General features: G+C 33.3%; 1 protein-coding gene across 2 annotated transcripts in view; it reads right to left on the bottom strand.

Moving 5' to 3' along the window:
• Positions 1–1,997: 1,997 nt before the first annotated feature.
• The window catches only part of PLOD2 (procollagen-lysine,2-oxoglutarate 5-dioxygenase 2), a 102,226-nt gene continuing 81,528 nt past the window's right edge, over positions 1,998–22,695 (bottom strand). Inside the window, exons 9-20 of one of the 2 annotated variants that reach the window (XM_024769144.1) lie at positions 21,136–21,261; positions 19,338–19,459; positions 15,945–16,049; positions 13,466–13,591; positions 11,114–11,255; positions 9,863–9,925; positions 8,743–8,856; positions 6,135–6,200; positions 4,969–5,073; positions 3,656–3,802; positions 3,422–3,547; positions 1,998–3,256 (exon numbers count right to left, since the gene is read on the bottom strand). In XM_024769144.1, coding sequence (XP_024624912.1) covers positions 3,101–3,256; positions 3,422–3,547; positions 3,656–3,802; positions 4,969–5,073; positions 6,135–6,200; positions 8,743–8,856; positions 9,863–9,925; positions 11,114–11,255; positions 13,466–13,591; positions 15,945–16,049; positions 19,338–19,459; positions 21,136–21,261 — 1,398 coding nt within the window. In that variant the 3' untranslated portion in view covers positions 1,998–3,100. The remainder of the gene's footprint in view (positions 3,257–3,421; positions 3,548–3,655; positions 3,803–4,968; positions 5,074–6,134; positions 6,201–8,742; positions 8,857–9,862; positions 9,926–11,113; positions 11,256–13,465; positions 13,592–15,944; positions 16,050–19,337; positions 19,460–21,135; positions 21,262–22,695) is intronic. The other variant, XM_024769145.1, reaches the window with a different exon arrangement.

Below are 22,695 nucleotides of genomic sequence, written 5' to 3' on the forward strand. Positions count from 1 at the left end.
AGCAATCATTGCTTGCAAAGTGCACACATTTTCATTGTTCACGTTTTATATAGTATTTCCTTATCTGATAGTCTTTGTTTATTAATTTAACTCTTTCTCCTACACAGATATAATCCTATTAGAGTCAGGGACCATTCTTACAATTCAGTTTTGTTTTCAAAAGACTGCGAGTTGGGCTTCCCTGGTGGCGCAGTGGTTGAGAGTCCGCCTGCCGATGCAGCGGACACGGGTTCGTGCCCCGGTCCGGGAAGAATTCCACATGCCGCGGAGCGGCTGGGCCCGTGAGCCATGGCCGCTGAGCCTGCGAGTCTGGAGCCTGGGCTCCGCAACGGGAGAGGCCACAGCAGTGAGAGGCCCGCGTACCGCAAAAAAAAAAAAAAGACTGGGAGTTAGTGGAAAAAGACAGACCTTTGGGAGCCAGACAGATCTGTGTTTACAGACAACCTCTGCTTCTGCAATTTGCCCATTGTGTGGCCTTAGGAAAGTCATTTTATCTTCTTGAGATTTCGTTTTCTTCCATAAAATGAGGATAATAAAACTTGCACTGTGAGATTGTTGTGACAATTATAGATAACCTACATAAAGTAGCTGGCCTACAGTAGGGACTCAATAAATGGCCCCAATTATTCTAATACGGTGCCCAGCCCATGTTATGATCAGCACTTAGTAATACTTGATGAGTAATAAGATAATGATGATAGTTGATAGGATAACAGTAGGACTAGATTTAATCTTCAGGATAAATTGTTCTATTTAAAAGTACATTTCATATCATTTCATGAAGTCTGGAAAAAGAGGAAAGGTAGAAAATGTGCTCAGCTGATTGCCTTGATCCAATTTCTGGCAACATAGCATGAGATTAAAATAGCTACTATAAGTCACCACCTGCTACTGGAAAGAACTAGTATCTGGTTATGTCCTTCCTCTGAAGTGTACCACAAGGGACATTAAGCTGGCTTGCACTGGTAGAACTGTTTTTTATAACCAAAGTCTGTTCTGAATGGTTGGTATCCATGACATACCAGTATTTATATTTAGAATACCATCCTGAAGCATAGTAATATAATTCACAAATAATTATTAAAATATCTCTTCAATCAAGTTGATGGATAGTAGGAGTTTACTTTGGATATTAAGTGCCAATAAAGAACAAAAAGGCGATAGAACCCAACTCCTTATTTCCTAAATCCATCTCCCAGTAATATAACATCTTATTCATCACCATACCTTCAGTGCTTGGACCAGTGCCTGGCCCACAGTAAGGACTTGAAAAACACCATTGAGTAAATCAATATATATCAAATAAATATTTTTGTCTCTGTTTTCTCACTTGTAAAATAAGTTAGATGAAATCTCTAGTCAGTCTGAAATGGAAGGTATTACAATTCAATTTGGAATTCAATAACTAGAATGTTTATTAAGTTCTGATATCAGTAAATGTACCAAGCAAAATTTAAAAATCACAGCCTATTGCATCCAGATATTCTTTCAGTATACTCCACCATATATTCTCTTCTAAAGATAAATCACCAATAATAAAGAGAACACAACAGAAACTTATTTTAAATTATTTTATTTTTCATAATTTTCTAACACATGGTGTTAGAAAAATGAAATTTGGCACCATGACTTAAAACTTTTTTTCAAGTTTAACCTTTAAATTAAAAACAGTAGCTACAATAAGAATATTTAAACCTCACTCAGAGTAATGGTAAAAACTCAAGTCACAAATTTTTTGGTGTTGGGGAATTTCTTAAAGTGGGATAAAAGGAAGGTAATAAAAAGAGTAAGAAGGATAGGGGCTTCCCTGGTGGCGCAGTGGTTGACAGTCTGCCTGCTGATGCAGGGGACACGGGTTCGTGCCCTGGTCCAGTAGGATCCCACATGCCGCGGAGCGGCTGGTCCCGTGAGCCATGGCCGCTGAGCCTGCACGTCCGGAGCCTGCGCGTCCGGAGCCTGTGCTCCTTAACGGGAGAGGCCACAACAGTGAGAGGCCCGCGTACCGCAAAAAAAAAAAAAAAGAGTAAGAATGACAAAATGGAGACTATGCTGGGAAGACAAAAATGTGAATCACCCTCCTGAAGAAAAGAATTAGGAGGAAGACAAAAGGCAAAAGGGAAGAACAAAGGCTCACCAACTTTATCTTCCTGATATAAAATTCAAGTACTTAAAAACGTAAAAAGAGTTTTTTAAAAAAAGTCATAAAGTGTTACTACTAATCTCAATGAAATTTTCTTTTTCCTCATTATTTTCTAGAATAAAAAAAAAAACAACAACCCTGTTTTGAGTTAAGGACACTTGCTGATCTTAAGTTGATACTTGATGTACTTTAAGAAATCGAAAGGCTCAAAAGCTGTCCTAAATCTAACATCTACTTAATATAATCTACCTTGGAAAATTCATCTGAAGGAACATAAGGCTTGATTTCTACTGCAAATGTAAAAAAATCTGTCTAACAATCTAAACAGAAATGTTTTCCACTGGATATGTACCTCAGTTATACTTTGTACTAAGTTTCTTGAGGAAAAACACTGTGTAATATTGTTCTTTGTATTCCTTCAGTAACTACTGTAAAAGGTACCTATATAGGCAGTCAAGAAAGCACTTACACAATTAGTTGCATACAAATTCAGTTAGAACTCCAGTTTTTCAGCATTTCAAAAATTAAAATTTTTGAAATTTTCATTTATATCCATTTTGTCTACATGTTGATAAATAAAACTCTTCCCAGCCTTTTAATAAGAAAATATTATTAGTCTCATTTGTCACTTGTTCATCTGTACCTGAATACTTTATCAACTGAAACACAATTTCAGAAAATTGTTATTATTCTCAGAGACAATAAGGCATAGAAATAAATATTTGCTTTTACATTTTTTTTCCTTTTTCTTCTTCTTCAATCTGTGTTTTAAGGCTCAGAGCAGATATTAAGAAATATCAATTTTTTATAAAAAGTTTTTCAAATGTTTGGCCCAAAGTGAAGTTGTTCTGTGGAAGTTATTTAAATATTCTTCTCATCGTCTCAAGCACAACTTCAAAGACATGTTCATGCCAGGCATCCATTCCAAAAGAAAACTGAATTCAATGAAAAGTAAATAACTTAGGGATCTATAAATGACACAGCGATGTATCTCGTTCCATTTTTAACAGGAAGTCCTTCATGCAAATGCGTGAGTCTCCCTGGATGCATGAAACTCCAGCCTTTTCTTGGTGACTCAATAGAGCAATTGTACCTTAGAAATTTGCATCCACCTCCCTAAAAAAGATAGACCAATAAATGTATCAACTTGTTGTTTCATTTTTAATGAGTGATAAAATTCAAATGATGATATCTAAGCAGAATCTAAAAAAAAATAAGGCAAAGCCCTTTCATAATGACATATTTCTTTTGAAAAATGTAAAAAAAAAAAGCCATAATTACCTGAAAATCTTCTCCCACATTATTGAGTGCAATGTTGATGGTAAATGTAGAAGCGTCATGATGAGGGCGAAGAGAGCGTTGTCTTTCAGGGGAGTATTTTACTACGAAATTCAAGAGTGCAAACCCCTAAAAGAGCAGAGTAAATCAATGGATTTGCTTATCAATACAATATAAAATAGCACATTTGTGTAAAAACTGGTAGGAGGTAGGCAGCAGGAATGGGAGGATAATTACCTTAGTATAATAGCCTGCAAAGACCTTCAGCGTAACAGGCGCAATAAATTCCCGGATAAAATGAAGCCATACATTCTCCAGACCAATTTGCTTCATGTGGATATCATCAGTTGGGACATTTTCATAACCACCAGATATACGGCTATCCTAAAAAGAGTATTCATGACATCATAAACTGTGGTCTGTGTGCAATTCACACGTACATTATCTTGGAATTTTTTCAACCACAAGATCATAACAGACAATAAAAATAACAGTCCAATTACGCTGTACCATCTGCTTTAATTGCGAAACTATCAAAATAACTTAGATAACGTGGCTTTGCAAATGTATCAATGATGAAGCAAAGTATTACAGAGTAAGACTGCTTTCCTACTTATTTAATAGATATGTGAGGTCTGATGAGAAAGTAAATCAAATTGATTGCCAAAGCCTTCCCGTGTCCCCTAAAAAATGAGTGTTTTTACAGTGACCCTTCAGGCAGTCTTAGCTGGTGATGGGCATAGATTCTGTCTGTCTGCCACTTGGATTACCTGTCACTGAAAATAAACTTTCCCTGCCAAGTTCCTCACTTTTATTTTGTGGCACCCAAAGTCCTTCCATGATTGCTTTTCATTATCCTACAACCTGCTGACTTCAAGCTCTTCCTCATACTTTGAACTTCTGTCTTCCTGATCAGCTAACTAGCTGGGGAATATATAATTGAGCAGAGGCAGTGATATTCCAGAACATTCCACGAAAATTCCTCAGTACTGTGAAGGAGCTGGCATCTGTGGGTTCTCAGAGGAAAAGAAATACTTTGAACCACCTACAGTAATGCTTTCAGCCAAGTCTTTGACTCTGAATGTAAATGCAAAACTGAATTACACCAAAGGCATTCAAACAGATTCCTCCTTCCTATGTCTACACACAAAAAAATAGCTTTGGCAGTCAACCAGAGAAACTCTGTCTTGGTATTTTCACTACAGCTCACTGCAAAAATGCAGAGAATAAAAAGTGACCTTGGAGAAGAGCAGTGTCACACAATAGGCATTACCTTACCATCCCCAGCCAGGAGACACTGACCCTTAAGGCCTATCCAGTGTAACTGGAGATGAAACTGAGGCCCGGATAGATTAAATGTTAAACAATTAGTACCAGAATTAGGCTAAAAACAAGAGTTCTCTTGACAGCCTTGGGTAGCCCCTTCTTTTAGGTCTAAGACTCAGAGATGTAAGACAAAAAGGACAAACCTCCTCTACCTTCTCTAAATATCTACACTCCTCCTTGCCCCACACACACATTTTAGTTCTTTGTGTGAAATGACAACTTACATGATGTTTTCCCCCAGACCACTGGCCATAATGCTCCATTTCTTCCACCAATTCATCGCAGGCTTTTTCAGAAAATATAGGAAACCAAAAAACATCTGGACAAGGCTATATATAAAACATGATATCACCATTAAGAGAATAATATTTTGTGTCTTTTTACTAAGAAATGGCATTTCAAAAGTACAGAATATTCAATATTTATCTCACTTAGATGTCTTTTTAAGAAGTTTGCCCAACATTACTGACAGTACTGTTACAAACAATACTAGTTTGGGTTTTGGTTTTTTTTTAAAACAATTTCTAAGACTTTTATTTTCATTTATTTACTTATTTTGTTTGCATTTTAACATCTGTGCAATCAAGACGTGTCTTAGAGACACAGTTGGCCAGGCAGCCATAGTGATGTTGTTAACGCCGCAGGGCATGTACACTTGGTCAGGCATTCATTCTGTCCTCACTTTAGTTGGCACGGCACTTGTTGACTTGCCTTTTGAAACATCTTTTTAAATGATTTATACTACCACTCATTGAAATGAAATGCTATTATGTATACAGTGCTCTATAACATATATGCCTTAATAAGTCTAAAATAGCTCTTTCAATATGCGTAAAATTAAAAATTCTAAGTGACTAGAAAACATTGCGTCATAGTTTAATTGGCAGTATTTTTTTCCTTTCTCATGGTACACAAAATAACAGAGCATCTCAGAATTAAAGACATTTTAGACACGTTACATTCTCTGAAATAAGGTATTAGCAATAGTTTGGAACACTAACCTCAAACAGAGTTCGTTTTTTAAAAGACCTCTCTGAGAAGAGACGCTTGGAGCTCAATTTCTTTCAAAGATAAACTTTCATTGAAAGAGGCCTACACCAGAGATCTGCCAAGAATTCCTTATTTTTGAGATAGCTATAACATTTGGGAGTATGCTAAAACAATGGCATGATCTTAAAATTATTGTTAATTCTCATTTTTCTACATGTTTACAACTGTATGACCCTTACGGCTGTAAAACTGGTAATTATGTCATATGAATTTTACCTAAAGGATAAAGTTTCTCCACTTTCACAACATCTGCTGCTAAAGCAGTATTGCATTAATAATATTCCCTGCTGGAAAATACAGCAAAAATGCTCTACATATCATAGTAATTATTAATACAAACCTGTTCAACTATATTTTCAGTGAAAATCTTCGAATAATCTCGGTTTATATACTTTTCCTTCCAGTCCTACAAAAAAATCAATTGCACAGATTAAAGCAAAAACCTTTTCATAAATACTTTAATAGAAAATATAAAGTACATGCACTTTAGAAATTGCTCAAGCAATTTATAAATGACTACATGTAGTGGACAAAGTAGGAATTTTCAGAAACCACAGTTTATGTTTTTTAAACTTTGCCTGATTCTGTGTATGTTCACGTCATTTTATGAAATGCAAAATTTTTATTTACGGACTTTTATAACTCAGGATTTTAAAATTTGAGTAATCTTATAGTCACTATATTTGTATACTATATTCTATGCATATAAATAGGTGTAGGTAAATGTGTGTGTTTTAAAAGTGAAAGATAAGGAACATAATCCTACCAACAAATATTCGTAAAATTTTAGTAAAAATTACTAAAATTCGTAAAAATATTAATCAACTTGGCCTTACTTATAATTTTATAGTGAATTACTCTAAAATAATTTTGATTTTTTAAAATGTATTTAAAATTTCTGCCTTCAGTTTTAGATGTGTATCAAAGAATGATCATGGGGTTACTATTTCATATCTTTTAGTTACTGAAATTAAGGTATAAGACCGTATATTGAAAAATAGCTCCTCTTCATACTAATTCATGAACCTGAATCTTCTCTTAGTCCAATCACTGACACGTAAGCCCCACACTAAGATACATCAATTTTTGTCAATATCAGCTAAGGAATCCTTTTCCTGGGTCAAGTGTTTTATTTAAAAGCCCAATATTTAAAGGGTATATATTAAAATATGAGTCAATATCCAAAATGATCTTTTCTTAAATATATTTAGACCATTTAACAAAATTCTTAATTTTCTCTTTGCAAAGTACAAATTAAGTGAGCAAACAGGAAAGAATTGAGATACAGGCTCAAAATAATTCCAATCAAAATATGTTTCAAAAATATTTGTCTGAAATATATCTTTTGAGGCCACAATTCAGAAGGGCTCTGATAATTTATTTGCCATTCTTAGTTTTGCATATCTCTGCTTATGTGTAACTCAGAAATTTTTGATATGGAAGAATAAAAGTTATCTTCAAATTCTTTAACAAATGTACTTTATACATAGTATATCATTATAAGGATGAAATTACTGTATTATCTCATTATTCCCTTTAATATTAATTGGTTCTCTGATTCCAAAACATGGGGGAAAATTAGCAGTAAATAATCATACATAACATTTCAGAACCTTTAAATATTTTTAAGTATCCTTTCCTGGCATCATTATAGATTTTTTGAAATTAAAGAAATAAGCTCCTAAGATTTTACATTAAAGCATTAATATTAATTTTTCATTTTAGACTGCTTTTCAAATGTCATAGAACAATCTGACTTTACTAATTTCTTAGAAGTTCTGATAATGGGATAATCATTAAATATTTTGCTATGGGATACCCCTCATGAGGCATGTCAGTCAGGCTAATTTACCAAAAACAAAGCATGGAAAGAAAAGCAGTTCCTATTATTTCTGATATATTCATTGCATACTCTCTAAAGATTTGAATTCTCACACAAATATCTACAGGATATAACTTGGGAAATTTTTTTCAGGAAACTAATTATTACCCAAGAAATCAAATAATTCTGTCTCAAAATACCAAGAGATTCAGTGCCAAAGTAAAATATGTAATTCCACCCTCACCATTTAAAAAATGCCTCTTTTCAGTTCTACTCCTGTGAAAGATGGAGATACGCAGCTAAAATGAAACAAAAGTATTTTTTAAATACCCCAAAAAAGTCAAAAGATATTCTTTTTCCTTCAACAGAGTTCCAGAGACCATTAAATTTACTATTCCCAAAAGTCAACTACTACAAAATAAAAGACAATTCTCATCAGGTGGATTGAGTCTTTGTAATTTAAAACTTTCACTATTGGGAAGGAGAAAACCATAAATAGTAGTATTACAGAGATTAGAGAGAGTATTTTCCCTTGAATAATTGTGCCAACTTGACTAAAGAAAACCAACCCAGTAAAACAAAAAAGGAATTAATGTCTACATGATTCAAATCTTTCAGAAAAGAAATAATTTTGGACTTCAAAAGGAAATCATTTCCTCAACTTAAGACTTTATATGCTGAATCCACTTACTCTGCAATTTTCTCTAGCTATCTTTGGTGTACATTCACAAAATTGTTATAAAAAACAAACAAAATGATAAAATCCATTTTCACAAACTAACTTTTTGAATTCTTTTCCTGAAAGTCAAAATGTAATATTGTCATACGTGAGCTACTTTTAAACATTTTCCTCTGAAATTGTGATTAAAAATTTGTTGGAGTTTTTGAATATATAAACAGAGATATTGGGAGAAATCAAAGAAACTGATAATTCCCTTCCCCAAACCTCATGTCTTTAAAAAGAAAGTTCTTAGTCAAGAAATATAATTATGCCTTAAAAAATATAATTAAAGATACCTTTTTAAAGCCTCTTACCATATTTTCATATTATTAACCTAACTGATTTACATCCATTTAGAGTTATAGGAAAATAAGTAATAAATGAAGCTGAGCATGAAATACATACCACAGGATTTTCAAAAATCTGCCAGAGGTCATTGTTATAATGGGAAATATTATAATTAGCAGTTGATAATAGTCTTCCAAATTCATGTCTATTAGAAATGTACATAAACACACCCTATATGCCAAAAAATAATAGTATTAATCATCTTGGAGGAAAGTACAAGACCATAAATTTAACCATAGGAAAAATATACAGAAGATATTAATTTCAACTTTTATATCTCATTCAGGAACATGCATTTTTATTTTTCATATAAAACATGCATGATTTAAAATAAAAAATAAAATTTTCATTAATTATGAATTCAGACACCACACAAAACTAATTGATAGCACTGACACTCAACTGAAAAAAAGAAGGATAACTGTTTTTGTCCCTTTCTCATTGGTCCTAAATGTAGACATCAAGGAAAAAGAATTCCTGTTTGAAAGCAGAAATATTTTTGAGACACCAAAGTGCAATTAATTGTACCTCTTTCGGCTTCTTTCCCTTTCAAAGAAGATATCACATTTTTAAACAAGAATTCAAAGGTCAATTTTATTTTGTCAGTCTATTTCATACTTTTATTGTCCTGATATTTAGAGACTGAACACAGAAATTACTCCTGCATTACGAGGCAGCTAAAGAAAATCAGTCTCCTGTCCTTGCCCCAAACCAAATAAACGTGGCAAACACCATTAAGGTAAGGTTGTTTCTTTTTGTACCTGTTTTAATAGTAAAAGAGTTAGTTAGTAATACAAAAAAAAAAAAAATGGTGAAGAGTAGCCAAATCTCATTTTAATCAGGATGTACTTTATACTTACTCCTACTGCTTCTCTCCCTTAAAAAAACAAAAACTGGAAAAACTAGTTAAAGTGATTTGGATTTAACTTTCTCATTTGTCAACCATAAAATCTAAATCAGCCCAAAGAACTAAGAAGTGAATATCACACAATGTGTACCCCAACATGCAAAGCACACACATACATATACAGATTCAGAACCAATGAATACCGACTGTTTACACCAAGCTAAAAGGAAAGAAGACTCTTAAACTTTACTTCTAGACAATATCTAGTATTTTAATTAAATAAATAAAATTAAATAAACCAAAACAAGTAAAAATAAATAAAAATAACACCTTTGGGGGCCTGAGCATTTGGAATGTTTCCGGAGTAGGGGAGTCTTTTTCCCTTTGTAAAGTCTAAAATGAAGAGAAGGATTGGGTAAGTTGACCTGCACACCCACTCTCTCAGGTATTCTTAGGTAAATAAAAATAGCAGCCTTTGATCAAAAGCTGACATTCTGAAATGTCCTTCACAGACAACATGCAGAACAAGCAAAGCTTACAGCGCACACAAAGAAACAACTCCAGCCCTTTTTTTTTTTCTGCTGGTCAAACATAAATCCAAGCTCATTCCTTAGTAGAATTGTCATTAGATACAAAATTAAGAGAAAGGAAAAAGGTGTAAGAATGGCCATTCCAGGATGCGCTGTTGAGTCAAATTAGCCAAACATGAGCACAAATTACAATCACAAGTACTGAGTATATTCAATGTAACAATGGACATAAGTTTATAGGAAAAACAAATATATTCAAACAATACATGCCTTATTAAACCAGAAAAAAAGTACTTGCCAACTTTCCTGATTTTTTCCAAAATCACATTTGCTTATATAAATTTGAATAAAATAACCCAACCATTTTAAAACAGGAAACCATATAAATGGTTTTCTGACGTATTAACGTTAATACGTTTTAAGACGTATTAACACATTTTGAAAAACAAACTATTTTCTACAATCACTTAAGTTTTATCAAGACAGTACATTTGTAGAATAGCAATGTATCATTAATTTTTCACATAGATTAAATAGACTACATGTTTCAATCCTTCTCCCAGATTAGTGGTAAGGAACCTACTTTTTGAGAGTATGGGGTTAATAATGATAGAGAAAATATGGACATTGATTTCAGGACAAAAGTGTGTTTTTCTTAAATGTGTAACTGATCATTTCACCCAGGCTTCATACAGTTAACTTTAATTAGGTCAGGTTTTAACTACAGAATTTCAAATGAAAGTAAAGGCAAATTCTTAAAAATGCAAAGCTGATTTGTAATAAATCTCTATGTTTATTATTGAAAATCTTACTGTTGCTTATGAGTTAACCTAAGCACCAAGCCTAACTTTTTTCAAGTTGTTTCTATAGGTAAATGTTCCACAGGTAAATTATTCTCCATAATTGCTTCCAGTATTTCAATACAGAACCAAAAAAATTGGCTAGTACTATAAATTAGAAAGAAAAAGGGCACCAAAACAAATGACACATCAACTGGGAAAGCAAGCCATCTTATAGAGACATTCAAGCAAGCCATTATTGTATACCCTACCATTTCTCTAGCATTTCGGCAAAGAGCCATATCAGGATCCAATTTATCACGAACAAAATAGTTCCTTTCATTCATCTCTGATCGGAGTGTCTTTCCTTTAATTAAGTACACGTTAGCCATGTATGGGACATTCCATATCCCTCTGAAAGTAAAGATAAGACGTTCCAAAGTACCACAAATACGAAGTTTTATTTTTATGTTTTTAAAATAAATGCCTTCTATGTTTTTAAATTTTGCAGATATAAACTATTGAATCAAGTTACACACAAATGCAAACATTTAATGATATCTGACACATATGTACATATATATATATACATGAGATTACTTGGCAAACACTACATACTATGAGATAAATCACTATCTCCCTACATAAACTTCATTTTAAGATTGATATGTTTGGCATTTTGGCTGTCATCCCTCATTCTGTTGATACAGCTAGAGTATAATATTCTGTTGTACATTTAAGATTAAGCAGCCTGATAGCAAAAAATAGCACATCCAGCCAGTGGCATACTGCAGCCAGCTCACACTGGCTCCCCAGAGCATTTGGCTTTCCTTCTGACTTCACACTGGAAGCCTGAAATCAGCCGTGGTAGAACTATTCAGAACACAGAACTGGGCTAACACTACAAATCAGGGCATCCTCCAACTCAAAGAACTAGTTGTTAGACATTTACCAGCATATCACTGAATACAGCCTAAAATTCTCCTAAAATATAGCCTTTTGAAATTCATTAAGCTATCTCAATTGTCTGTAGAAAAAGGAAGATATAAAGAAACAGAGCTAGAAGTACCTGAGTGTTGGGAGACACTTTATTTTGTCCTTTATTCTTTCCCACACTTGTCTCCTTATTCTGAACATGACTCATTTCATAAAAACAGTATAATAGAGGTTCACCTGAAGGGATATACCTTTGCTTTTAGAGCACAGAAAGGGAAGATCCTGACCAAGGAAATGTAGTTAATTGAAAGCAATATACGTAACATGATTTTGTCTTACTAGATGAGCCTCAAAGGAAATGGCCAATCAAAAATATACAATGTGTCCGCTGAATTCAGAAATTAACCACTGGTATGGTAGAGTGCGCACTGTTTCAATTTTAAAGGAAAACACACACACACACACACACACACACACACACACACACACGTCACAAGATGTCATTCTTTCATGTAGCTTTTATACATAAGGTATGTTCTTCTATTAACTAAATCAAAAACCTCTATTTTATTCTTTTCCTTACACTTTAGACAACAATTACAGGAGGCTGGACAGAAAAACACCAGTGCTTAAAACAAATGAAATATGAGTTCTCTATTTCTACTTCTGTGAAGCCTTATTCCCGCTATACCCACAGACAATATCAGGCATGTGGTCTATCCTGATCATTCCAGAATCAATTAACGTACTTTGAAACAACAGAATATGATCTTAATAGTATTTTCTCAGTTATCATGCTTCTTAACTGCAGCTAACAGAAGCCTTTATCGTTTACATCATTCAAATTGACTATTACTGCTTTTACACCTATTATTATTTTCACAAGCAAAACATCTCTTTACCACTCAACTGTTCAACAAGAAGTATGGGGTTTTTTTTTTCCCTACATTTTAACCCTTTTTAATTGCGCTGATGTATCTGAGAAATTAGGCAAAGCACTTAATGTCTCAGTCACTCTGGTCCACCATCTGTATGAAAAACAGGATACATTCTTCCTTAATATTACCTTAGCAAAAAAACTACTTCAGGTGTGATTAATTTTTAGTTTAAAAAACATCAATTGTTGTCTCTGAAATAAATATCAGTCATGCACATACTTTGTAGTAAGTATATTCTTTTCAAACTCTAGAAATGGAAATCATACTGGCAAAGCAATTTCTCTTTAAAGCAGAATATTAGCTATATTACACAGAAAATTCTTGCAACAGGAAATGTTGGAAGGTTTGATTGTTGGTGTTTTTGTTTGCTCATTTATAAAATTTTATAAGCTATCAAACAACCTTCACCCTAGCCACTAAAGAAATTAGCTAAACTAAATTCCCTTTCCAAACTTTAAAGAATATTCCTCTTCTAACAACCATAAGATGACTACCCATGGTAATCATACATTGCCTTTTAGTATTTCCCACAACTGAGAGTTTGTGCCTTTGAAGATTTACAGCTTTAAGAACAATTTTTTAAATATTAGTTTTACACTAGTATTGCAGGATTCCAAGTGGTCTCCAGGTCTTCAAATTTCCATTTAACATAAAGGGATAAAAAATGTTTGAAAATTCAATATAATATTAACAAGACCATATCTTTAGATAAAAGTATTTTACATTAAAAGATCAAATCAAGTAACTTACACTCTATTCCCTTGAACAATATCCACATAATCTTCAGATCGAGCATAGTATCCATCAGGACTCAAGGCCCCCCAGAAGTTGGACCACAGCTTTCCATGACGAGTTACAAGAGGAGCAATGATCTTTCTAAAGAGAAGAGAGAAAAACAAATCCAGATAATTATTTACTTTTTAATTGCCACAGAATTATGTGTTTTGGGCTTAACATGACACAGAAAACAATAAAGTTCATTTAGCACACATGTAGTTAGTCCAAAAAACTAAATGTAAAATAAAAGAGAGGAATTTCCTCCCCTCACTTTCTTTAAAAATAAGTACATTGATGACTTTCAATGATGTTTTTTAAAAAAGACTAATGAGGGCTTCCCTGGTGGCGCAGTGGTTGAGAGTCCGCCTGCCGATGCAGGGGACATGGGTTCGTGCCCCGGCCCGGGAGGATCCCGCATGCCGCAGAGCGGCTGGGCCCGTGAGCCATGGCCGCTGAGCCTGCGCGTCCGGAGCCTGTGCTCTGCAACGGGAGAGGCCACAACAGTGAGAGGCCCGCATACCGCAAAAAAAGAAAAAAGACTAATGAGGAAGGAAAAGTAATTGAAAATGCAAATGAAAGTATAAAAACAACTTTTAAAAGTATCATACTTATATCCAAAAAGTATAGCTACCTTAATTATTTAGTTATTTTAGTATTTTGAAAATTATACTAAATGAAATCAAATATTTTCATTGTTATTAGGCAGACGTAACAGTCCCTGGTGCATTAAGGTATCCAATAAATATTTGCTGAATAAAAAAATGTATGAAGATGGGCTGAGATATTTGTAAGTAGGCCAGTTTTCCTAAAGTTAAGCCTTGAATTACTTTAAAGTATGTTTCCGTTTTTTTTTTTTAAACTTTTAAAATGGGTTGTGCTAGCCCTGGCAACACTAAACATTTTTCTGGTCTTTTGACTATTTTAGAAAACAAAATAAAAGGTGACTGCTATACCATGCTGTCTCACTACCTACCAGGAAAGCAGCCCCTTTAAGACAAGTATATGTTACAAATTCAAAACATGCCAGATTTCTTTTAAGGAAATCTAATTTATAATGTGTCAACATTTTCCAAATGAGGTAACAAAATCTGAAGTTCTGTTAGAATTATTTTTTAAATGAAGTAAATTGTAATGGTGTCACACAATTTTGAAGAAAATCTCACACAACTCCTCCAAGAGGAAGGTTATAGACCAACTATTTCCACAAAAAAACCTATTTCACAACCCTCCAATCTTGTGAAGACCAAGTGTGCCCTTTCTCTTACCTATGGAAAAATGACACACAGTCTGTAAATACGCTTCATGCAAAATAATGATTGTAGTTTATTTTTCCTGCTTCCTATTAGAATAAAATGTTAACCAGATACATTTACATTTTGTTTTGTTTAGAATACCTACAATATTGGAAATAAAAACATAAATTAGAATCTACATATTATGTTAATCTAAGGAATGGATGATAATTGAATGTCGATAACTAACAAGATCAAATATTTAATAGAAAAAAATCTTGTAATTTATAATCTTAGCTGCCTGACAGAGCTAGGGAAAGAGACATTGAAAATCAAAATCCATCTTCTGTGTGCCTCAATGTTTTCAGTACGGAATTAGAAGATTAATACTGAGAGGTTTTAGCTTTTGAAATAATAACTGAATTCTCAAATTATACAAACGATGGATTAGTGGAGTATAATAGACTTCTTACATATTTTATTCAGCAAAATGAAAACAGTAATTCTAACATTTCATTGCTAACCATTCTATTTGTTAAGAGAAATAATTGTGTTAATATATGTGAACATACACAGAGTAATACCTGGCACTTAATAAGCACTCACTAAAGGTGGGGTATTAGTGAGAGTATTAATAGTAGTAGCAGTAGTAGTTATAAATGAAGATTAATATCATTATAAGCCGGTATAGATGGTGCCTTTTACCCATTTCAATTCAGTTAAATGAAAACAGGTATTGCCTAGAGATAATTAGTTCAGTACTAAACAAAATTACAGATCAGGCTGTGGAATAGTATGTACCTCTGAAATTTCTTTCATATTCTAAGAACTTCCAACTCTGTAATAACTTTCTAGGTCAGAAGTTTTATGAAATTCTACTTTGAAAATATCTGTGGAAAATAAGACAATTCTATTTTTAGATAGATCACAATTTCATCTAGCTTTAAATAGAAAAATAGGTCAAATATAATTGATAAACATCACACTTGTGATTGTAACTAATATTGAATATTTTGAAATTTTCATCAGGTTGTTTTCTATTTGACTTCTTTAAAAGAAAACTAATTACTTAGAATTGAAAGTTTATAAGGTGTAGAAAATAATTTCTTGTGAGTTCCCTCAACTTGCTAAACACAGACAAGTAATTATAGCATGTCCATGTAGATACAGAAAATAATTATAATTTTAAAAATAAATTGACATTGCATAATATATAGTACCTGTTTTGCTCAATCAAAATTTTTAAAGTCCTCGGATTTGTCAAAACAACATCTGCATCCACACTAAAGTAATAATCACAGTTTTCATCCTGACGGCAAAAATCCCTGTCATTGAAAAAGAAATAAAATATGCATTAAATAAAATAAATATTTGCTGGTTGAAAAATGTTAACATAAAGCTCATAAGCAACATAAGGTTTCTCTAAAATACTTTTCTAATCAAAATAGTAAGACTATACCCAAAAGGATAAATATTATCTTAAATTTCAAAATGGTCAGTTGATCAACACAGATGTTCATGGGTAGAGTGAAACTAAAAATTTTAGGGCAAGTGAAATATATTTTCAAGCCACTAAATACTTCAAGGCATAAAACATCCAGTCAGAAGGGCAATTTATAATTCAGCATTTAATTCTCTCTAAAAAGGGAACATAATTTATACCAATATACTTATCAACAACTTTTTTTCACAAATCAAAATGTTTTCTGCACACACACACACACACACACACACACACACATTCACAGTGTAAAATCCTGTATATCCAACAACTCAGTTTTAATTGAATCTTGGAAATACAGGTGTATATATAACTCTTTAGGTGTTAATAGTTTTAAAACTTGATTTGCGTGGAATTCTTTCTAAGATGGTCACTGCCCTGCTTCTTATCCAAGGACACGGATTGTGATGTATGCTTTCTTGGTAGAGCCTGGAGTGTTATCATCAGGAACACGAAGGAATGAACTATTTGTGATACATGATAGGCTTCCAAGTATTACAGTTTCTGCATTTGGAGCTCTCTCTTTCTGAGCTCTCCTCCCTCACTGCTGATCCAAGTTATCACTTTCTGCTACTGTCAGTGTTTAACTCCATGACACATTTGTTTCTAAGCAACTGCCAAGCAGGACAGCAGACAGGAAAGTTTGTTAAAATTGTGCAAAAAAATTGGAGGAAATTTTTTTAAAATACTGTAACTATGCACGGTGACAGATGGTAATGACTTATTGTGGTGATTATTTCACAATGTATACAAATATTGAAGCTGTGTTGTACACCTCAAACTAACATTATATGTCAATTATACCTCAATAAAAATGAAAATTAAATAGTTTTTTAAAAACAGCTCAAATTATCTTGGAAAAAAATTTATACCACATGATTTCAAGGTTAATATAAATCCCTAGTAATAAAGTGTAGCACTGATCTTAGAGCAACAAAACAGAAGTGAGAGCTCACAATCACTCATAAATACTCAGTTATCTGATTTTTGACCAAGGCCAAGTCAATTAAGTAGGAAAAGAAAAGTCTTAAATTAAAAAGGAGTATTGAAACAACTGGAATTTCATTTGCAAAGAATAAAACTTGACCCCTACTTCACTCCAAACACAAAAATGTATTCAAGATGAATTGCAGATTGAAACATCTTGAAACATAAATGCTAGAATGATAAAGCTTATGAAAGAAAAATTCCAAAGAATGTTTTCATGACACTGGAATAAGAAAGATTTCTTAAACAGAAAATAAACCCCAAAGCATAAAAGAAAAAGATGAAATAGAATTTTATTAAATTAAAATTTCTTCTTATTAAAAGGCAGTATTTAAAAAGTAAAAAATCAAGCCATAGAATGGAACAAATATTCACAAAACATAGAGACAGAGATAGAGTTTAGATAGATAGATTTTGTATACAAAATATATAAAGAATTCCTACAAATACACAACTAACAAGATAACCCAATGTAAACAAAAATGCACAAAAGATTTAGATACCTTTAGATACCTAACCACAGTAAGATACCTTTTCATACCCAGTAGGGTGGCTAAAATAAAAAAGATGGGCAATATCAAATGTTGACAAACATGTGGAGCAGATGGAGGTCTATTACCTTGCTGTTACAAGTGTAAAATGTACAACCAGGGCTTCCCTGGTGGCGCAGTGGTTGAGAATCTGCCTGCTAATGCAGGGGACACGGGTTCGAGCCCTGGTCTGGGAAGATCCCACATGCCACGGAGCAACTGGGCCCGTGAGCCACAACTACTGAGCCTGCACGTCTGGAGCCTGTGCTCCGCAACAAGAGAGGCCGCGATAGTGAGAGGCCCACGCATCGCGATGAAGAGTGGCCCCCGCTTGCCGCAACTGGAGAAAGCCCTCGCACAGAAACGAAGACCCAACACACCCAAAAATAAAATTTAATTAATTAATTAATTTTTTAAAATGTACAACCATTTTGGACTACTTAGCTGTTTTTTATAAACATACATCTATCCTAACCCTATGACCTAGTTAGTCCACTCCTTGGTATTTTCCCAAACTATACTAAAGCATATGTACACACACGCACACACACACACACACACACAACACACATATTCACACTTCTAATAAAGAATCTTCATTAGCAGTCTTATTCATAATGGCCCCAAACTGGACATAGCCCATGTCTATCACCAGGGGCATGTGTAAACCACTTGCAGTATATTCATATGATAAAATACTAGTCAGCAATGAAAAGGAATGAGCTGCTGATAATTGTAATGACATGAGTGAATTAAAAAACACTGTGCTCAGGCAAAGCCAGATACAACAGAGCACATACAAAAAAATTTTAAATAGAGAAAATAAGTTCTAAATGTGGACCCAAGGTACTCTCCAATGATGAAGTTATGGAACCATTAGTAATAACATCTGTTTGGTTTTTCCAAGGCCCGTTTTCCTGCCTGTCCCTTTACCCCCATAATAGGCACTTTCCATCACTTTGGGCCTGAAGCTTCCACAGCACAAGACAAGAACATCTCCTGCTGAGAAACCACTGAGTCTTACCTTTTCATTACCAACTTTTAACCCACTGATGGGCATATTCAATTCACATTCACTGAATAAGTGATCGTTTTTGCTATTACCAGAATTTTATTAGTAATCTGTCTGAAGTATTAAAGGGGCTAAACAAAGGACCTAAAATATTTCTTCTGTGGTTACAGTACTATTTAGATCAATAGGTAACTAGAATATCTGAAACACACATTTCTGCCACACAAAAGCTTCAGATAATGTATATTTAAATCACTGCTACATCAGTCACACCACTCATCTGTCTGGGGATTTGAATCTTGATCTGAAGTTCAGTTAATAGTTTGAATAAATATATTGACTCTTAGCCATTAAAAGAAAAACGTAAATAACTTTCATGGCCCTTTAGACAAATACACACAAACATAGATATAGTTCGAACAGCAGAGGTATGCTCATGTGTAGGCACAAACACACACAGACACACACGCACACACACAGTTGAGACATACAAGTTTAGGACACTAATTTTGAAGAAAAGTTGTCTTTCTTTTTTAAGTTTCTTTAGTAGATACTGGTTGAATTTAAATTTGCTAAAACATACATTCCCATGTTTCTGGCTTCGGCTTGACTTAGATTTTCTTCCGGTCCTACAATTTTCATAGTAGTGATTTCATGTTTAGCTTTATCAAAAAACACCTTGATGTCCTTTTCATGATAAACTTCCTGTAACATATTTTAAAAATTGAAAATTAGTTTAAAAACAGAAGAAAAGTAGTGAGAAAAAGGACAATAAGATGACTGAAGTATTCATATGTAGGGATGACTTCACATTCAAAATTTGTGAATTCCACCATTCACATATTCACTCACTACAGGCAAAGTGATAACTATATAAAGCATATTATATTGAAATATCATCTAAATATCACATGTAGAATCTAAAATAGATACATATCATTTTTTTTAAAAAAAAAGATACTTCAAAATTCTTTTAACATCTACTCCTAGTCCTTGCATTAATATTTAAATCCTGAGTGCTATAAAATATTTCTGACTTGAGGGGGAAAATGGCTTGTGCCCTGAGAATCTTAGACATGTTTTGTAAAATATCCATAAAAAATATCTATTAAACCTAACAGGTTAATCTGTTATAATCTTTTTAATAAAATAAATATTACAATATTATTTTAAGCAGAGAGGAAATTAATGGTCACATAAAAAGTTGTGTTTTTTACAAAAAGAAGGGAAAGTTAAAATTTTATTGATAAGAAAATATGATGAGAAAATTATCAACATGAAAAGTCATCAAATTAGTGTGATTCAACTGTGCTAAAATTTAGATAAGGTTATCTATCTCCATCATTAGAGCATTTCAGAGCTCTTTATGTATCAAGTCTCACTAAGTATTTTTGAAAGCTTTTCATAGCTTGTTAAAACTACTTATCATGCAAAAGCTGCACAGAGTTAATTTTAAATAAAAGAAGATAACTCCTGCTATCAAGAGGTTTTAGGTCCTATGAAAGGAGGAAAAATATAAATAAAAGACACAATACATAAAAACAAAATACTTTAATGTAAGTACATGTATTACAATGCATTTTACAAAGCCAATGCTCAATACATTCACCCCTTTAAACTTATCTGAGGTGGTTTTCTGCAAATACAAAACAGTCTCTGGAAAAGGCAAATGATTAGCCGCTATGTACATCAGGAAGAAAGAACAATCTTAAACAAAAAGTATTAGGACGAAAGAGAGAAAAGAGCATACTTCACAGCTATTGAGTTTTTCTAGGTGATAATAAATGCCAACTGTTTTAACAGGGAAGAGACAAGCAAAATTGAAAAATATTGAGGGAAAATGTCTTTAAATTTAGACTATACGAAGGAGGTATTTGGGAGGTTCTGAATATTTTTGAGGGAAATGACAGCATCAAAATCTTTAGGGGAAGAGCATGCCGTTGTGTAATTAATCAAAACAATACTGTATATGGAAGATATTTCAAGTTCTGATGTTGGGTATTATCATTAGCTGCAAACAATTTAATGATCGGTTCTATAAAAGAAAGTACCAGAACTAACCCAAAGGCAAAGGACTATAGGCCCTTTGACAACATCTCTTCATTATAAGGTTGAACATATAAAAATGGCTGATATTCAACCATTTTTGATCTACAAAAAATTGACAGTTTCATGTGTCTCATCCCAACAGTATGATACTAGTTTCTAAACTCTAAAATCCTTAGGTCCTAAATACGCAGAGTAGTAATGACTTCAAAAATCCCCCACTGAATTTAACTCAAATTTAAAAATTTTCTTTAGACATGAGTAAATAATAACAAATAGTTCCAAATAAGATCAAAATAGTTTTCCCATAAAATATTCATTTCTCAAATACTTACTTTGTTATGAATAAAGAGTTTAACTGCTTCTTTTGGGTAATCCAGTGTCAACAATATGTCCAGAAATCGAGGTAGGAAAGGGGTTGGTTGCTCAATAAAAACACCTATTGTTACATTTGGGTGAACCTTTGTTTTGTGGCAAACATAAAAACAAATTAGAATTAGCATGGTTTTACTTTAAATTCTATTCAAGTTTTAATCAATACAACATAAAACATACTAGAATATCAGTACAACTTAACCTTCTAAATTTGATTGCCCCATGACAATTCTCTAATACATTTTTGTGGACCCCACCAAAGTGATTTTACTGAATCACATCTTAACATTATGATTTAGGTTGAAGAGGAAACTCACTATCGTATAACATAGGGATACTGTAATTAAGGTTACTACCTGCTCTACTATTTAATGCTTCCTTTAAGATAGTCCTAAAACAAACTTGCTTCAGATCTAAATCTACTTGACAGCTTCATCTATGAAGCCAGAATGCTAATCGTGCTTCCATGTTTGTTTCCATGGTTTGGAAGTTTAGTGGTTAATTTGTAGCTCAAAGAAAACAGTCACAGAGGACTTGAGACTTTATTTCTATCCTTGAACCTTTAATCTCATTTTACTGATAGTACTTTATTTTGCTTCTTCATTATATTATATATAAGGAAAGCTACTTTCTTTCATTAATATATTTTATCTTGTATCGATTTTTAACATTTTCTTAATTTCTGTTTGGGTATGTTTTAGAGAATAGTTTCTTTCATTCATTGCATGAACAATTCTGAAATATCCACTATTCATCTGTCCTTGTGTTAAGAAACATTTTAAAAAAGGAGTGAACATTCGTTGCTTGGAAAACTTACAAATGATTGAGGAAGAAAGAAACATAAGTAAATGCCATGTAACAGTGTTATTACCAGAACCATATGAAAGATTTCTTTATAATGCCTTTTTAAATCAGTGTCTTAAAACCTGACTTTAAAGATTATAGATTTTTTAATTACAAACTACATACAGATGGGTGAAGGAAGTCAAAAGGTAAAAAATAAATAAATACAGTGCATTACTGAGCAAGAAAAAAATTTTTAATAAAGATTACAGATTTTTTTTTTTTTTAATTTATTTGGTACGCGGGCCTCTCACGGCTGTGGCCTCTCCCGTTGCGGAGCACAGTCTCAGGACGCGCAGGCTCAGAGGCCATGGCTCACGGGCCCAGCCGCTCCGCGGCATGTGGGCTCTTCCCAGACCGGGGCACAAACCCGTGTCCCCTGCATCGGCAGGCGAACTCTCAACCACTGCGCCACCAGGGAAGCCCAAGATATTTTAAAGTACCATATATGTTAAGTGCTGAATTAGGTACCCCTCCCCCATCTTTTCACACATGATGCCTCACATATTCCTCTGTTATCTGGATAATAACATTATTTGTTTGCACTGAAGTACAAGTCATACACTGTTGTCCTTCTTATCAATTCATTCAGTCACCCAAATATTTATTGCTAAATCAATAAACAAATAAAAACAACTAAAGACAAAATATCTACCTTCTAGGAGTTCTCAATTTAA

Source organism: Neophocaena asiaeorientalis, unplaced genomic scaffold, assembly GCF_003031525.2.
Source record: "Neophocaena asiaeorientalis asiaeorientalis breed wild unplaced genomic scaffold, Neophocaena_asiaeorientalis_V1.1 scaffold118, whole genome shotgun sequence".
In the NCBI taxonomy this organism is placed as follows: Eukaryota; Metazoa; Chordata; class Mammalia; order Artiodactyla; family Phocoenidae; genus Neophocaena; species Neophocaena asiaeorientalis.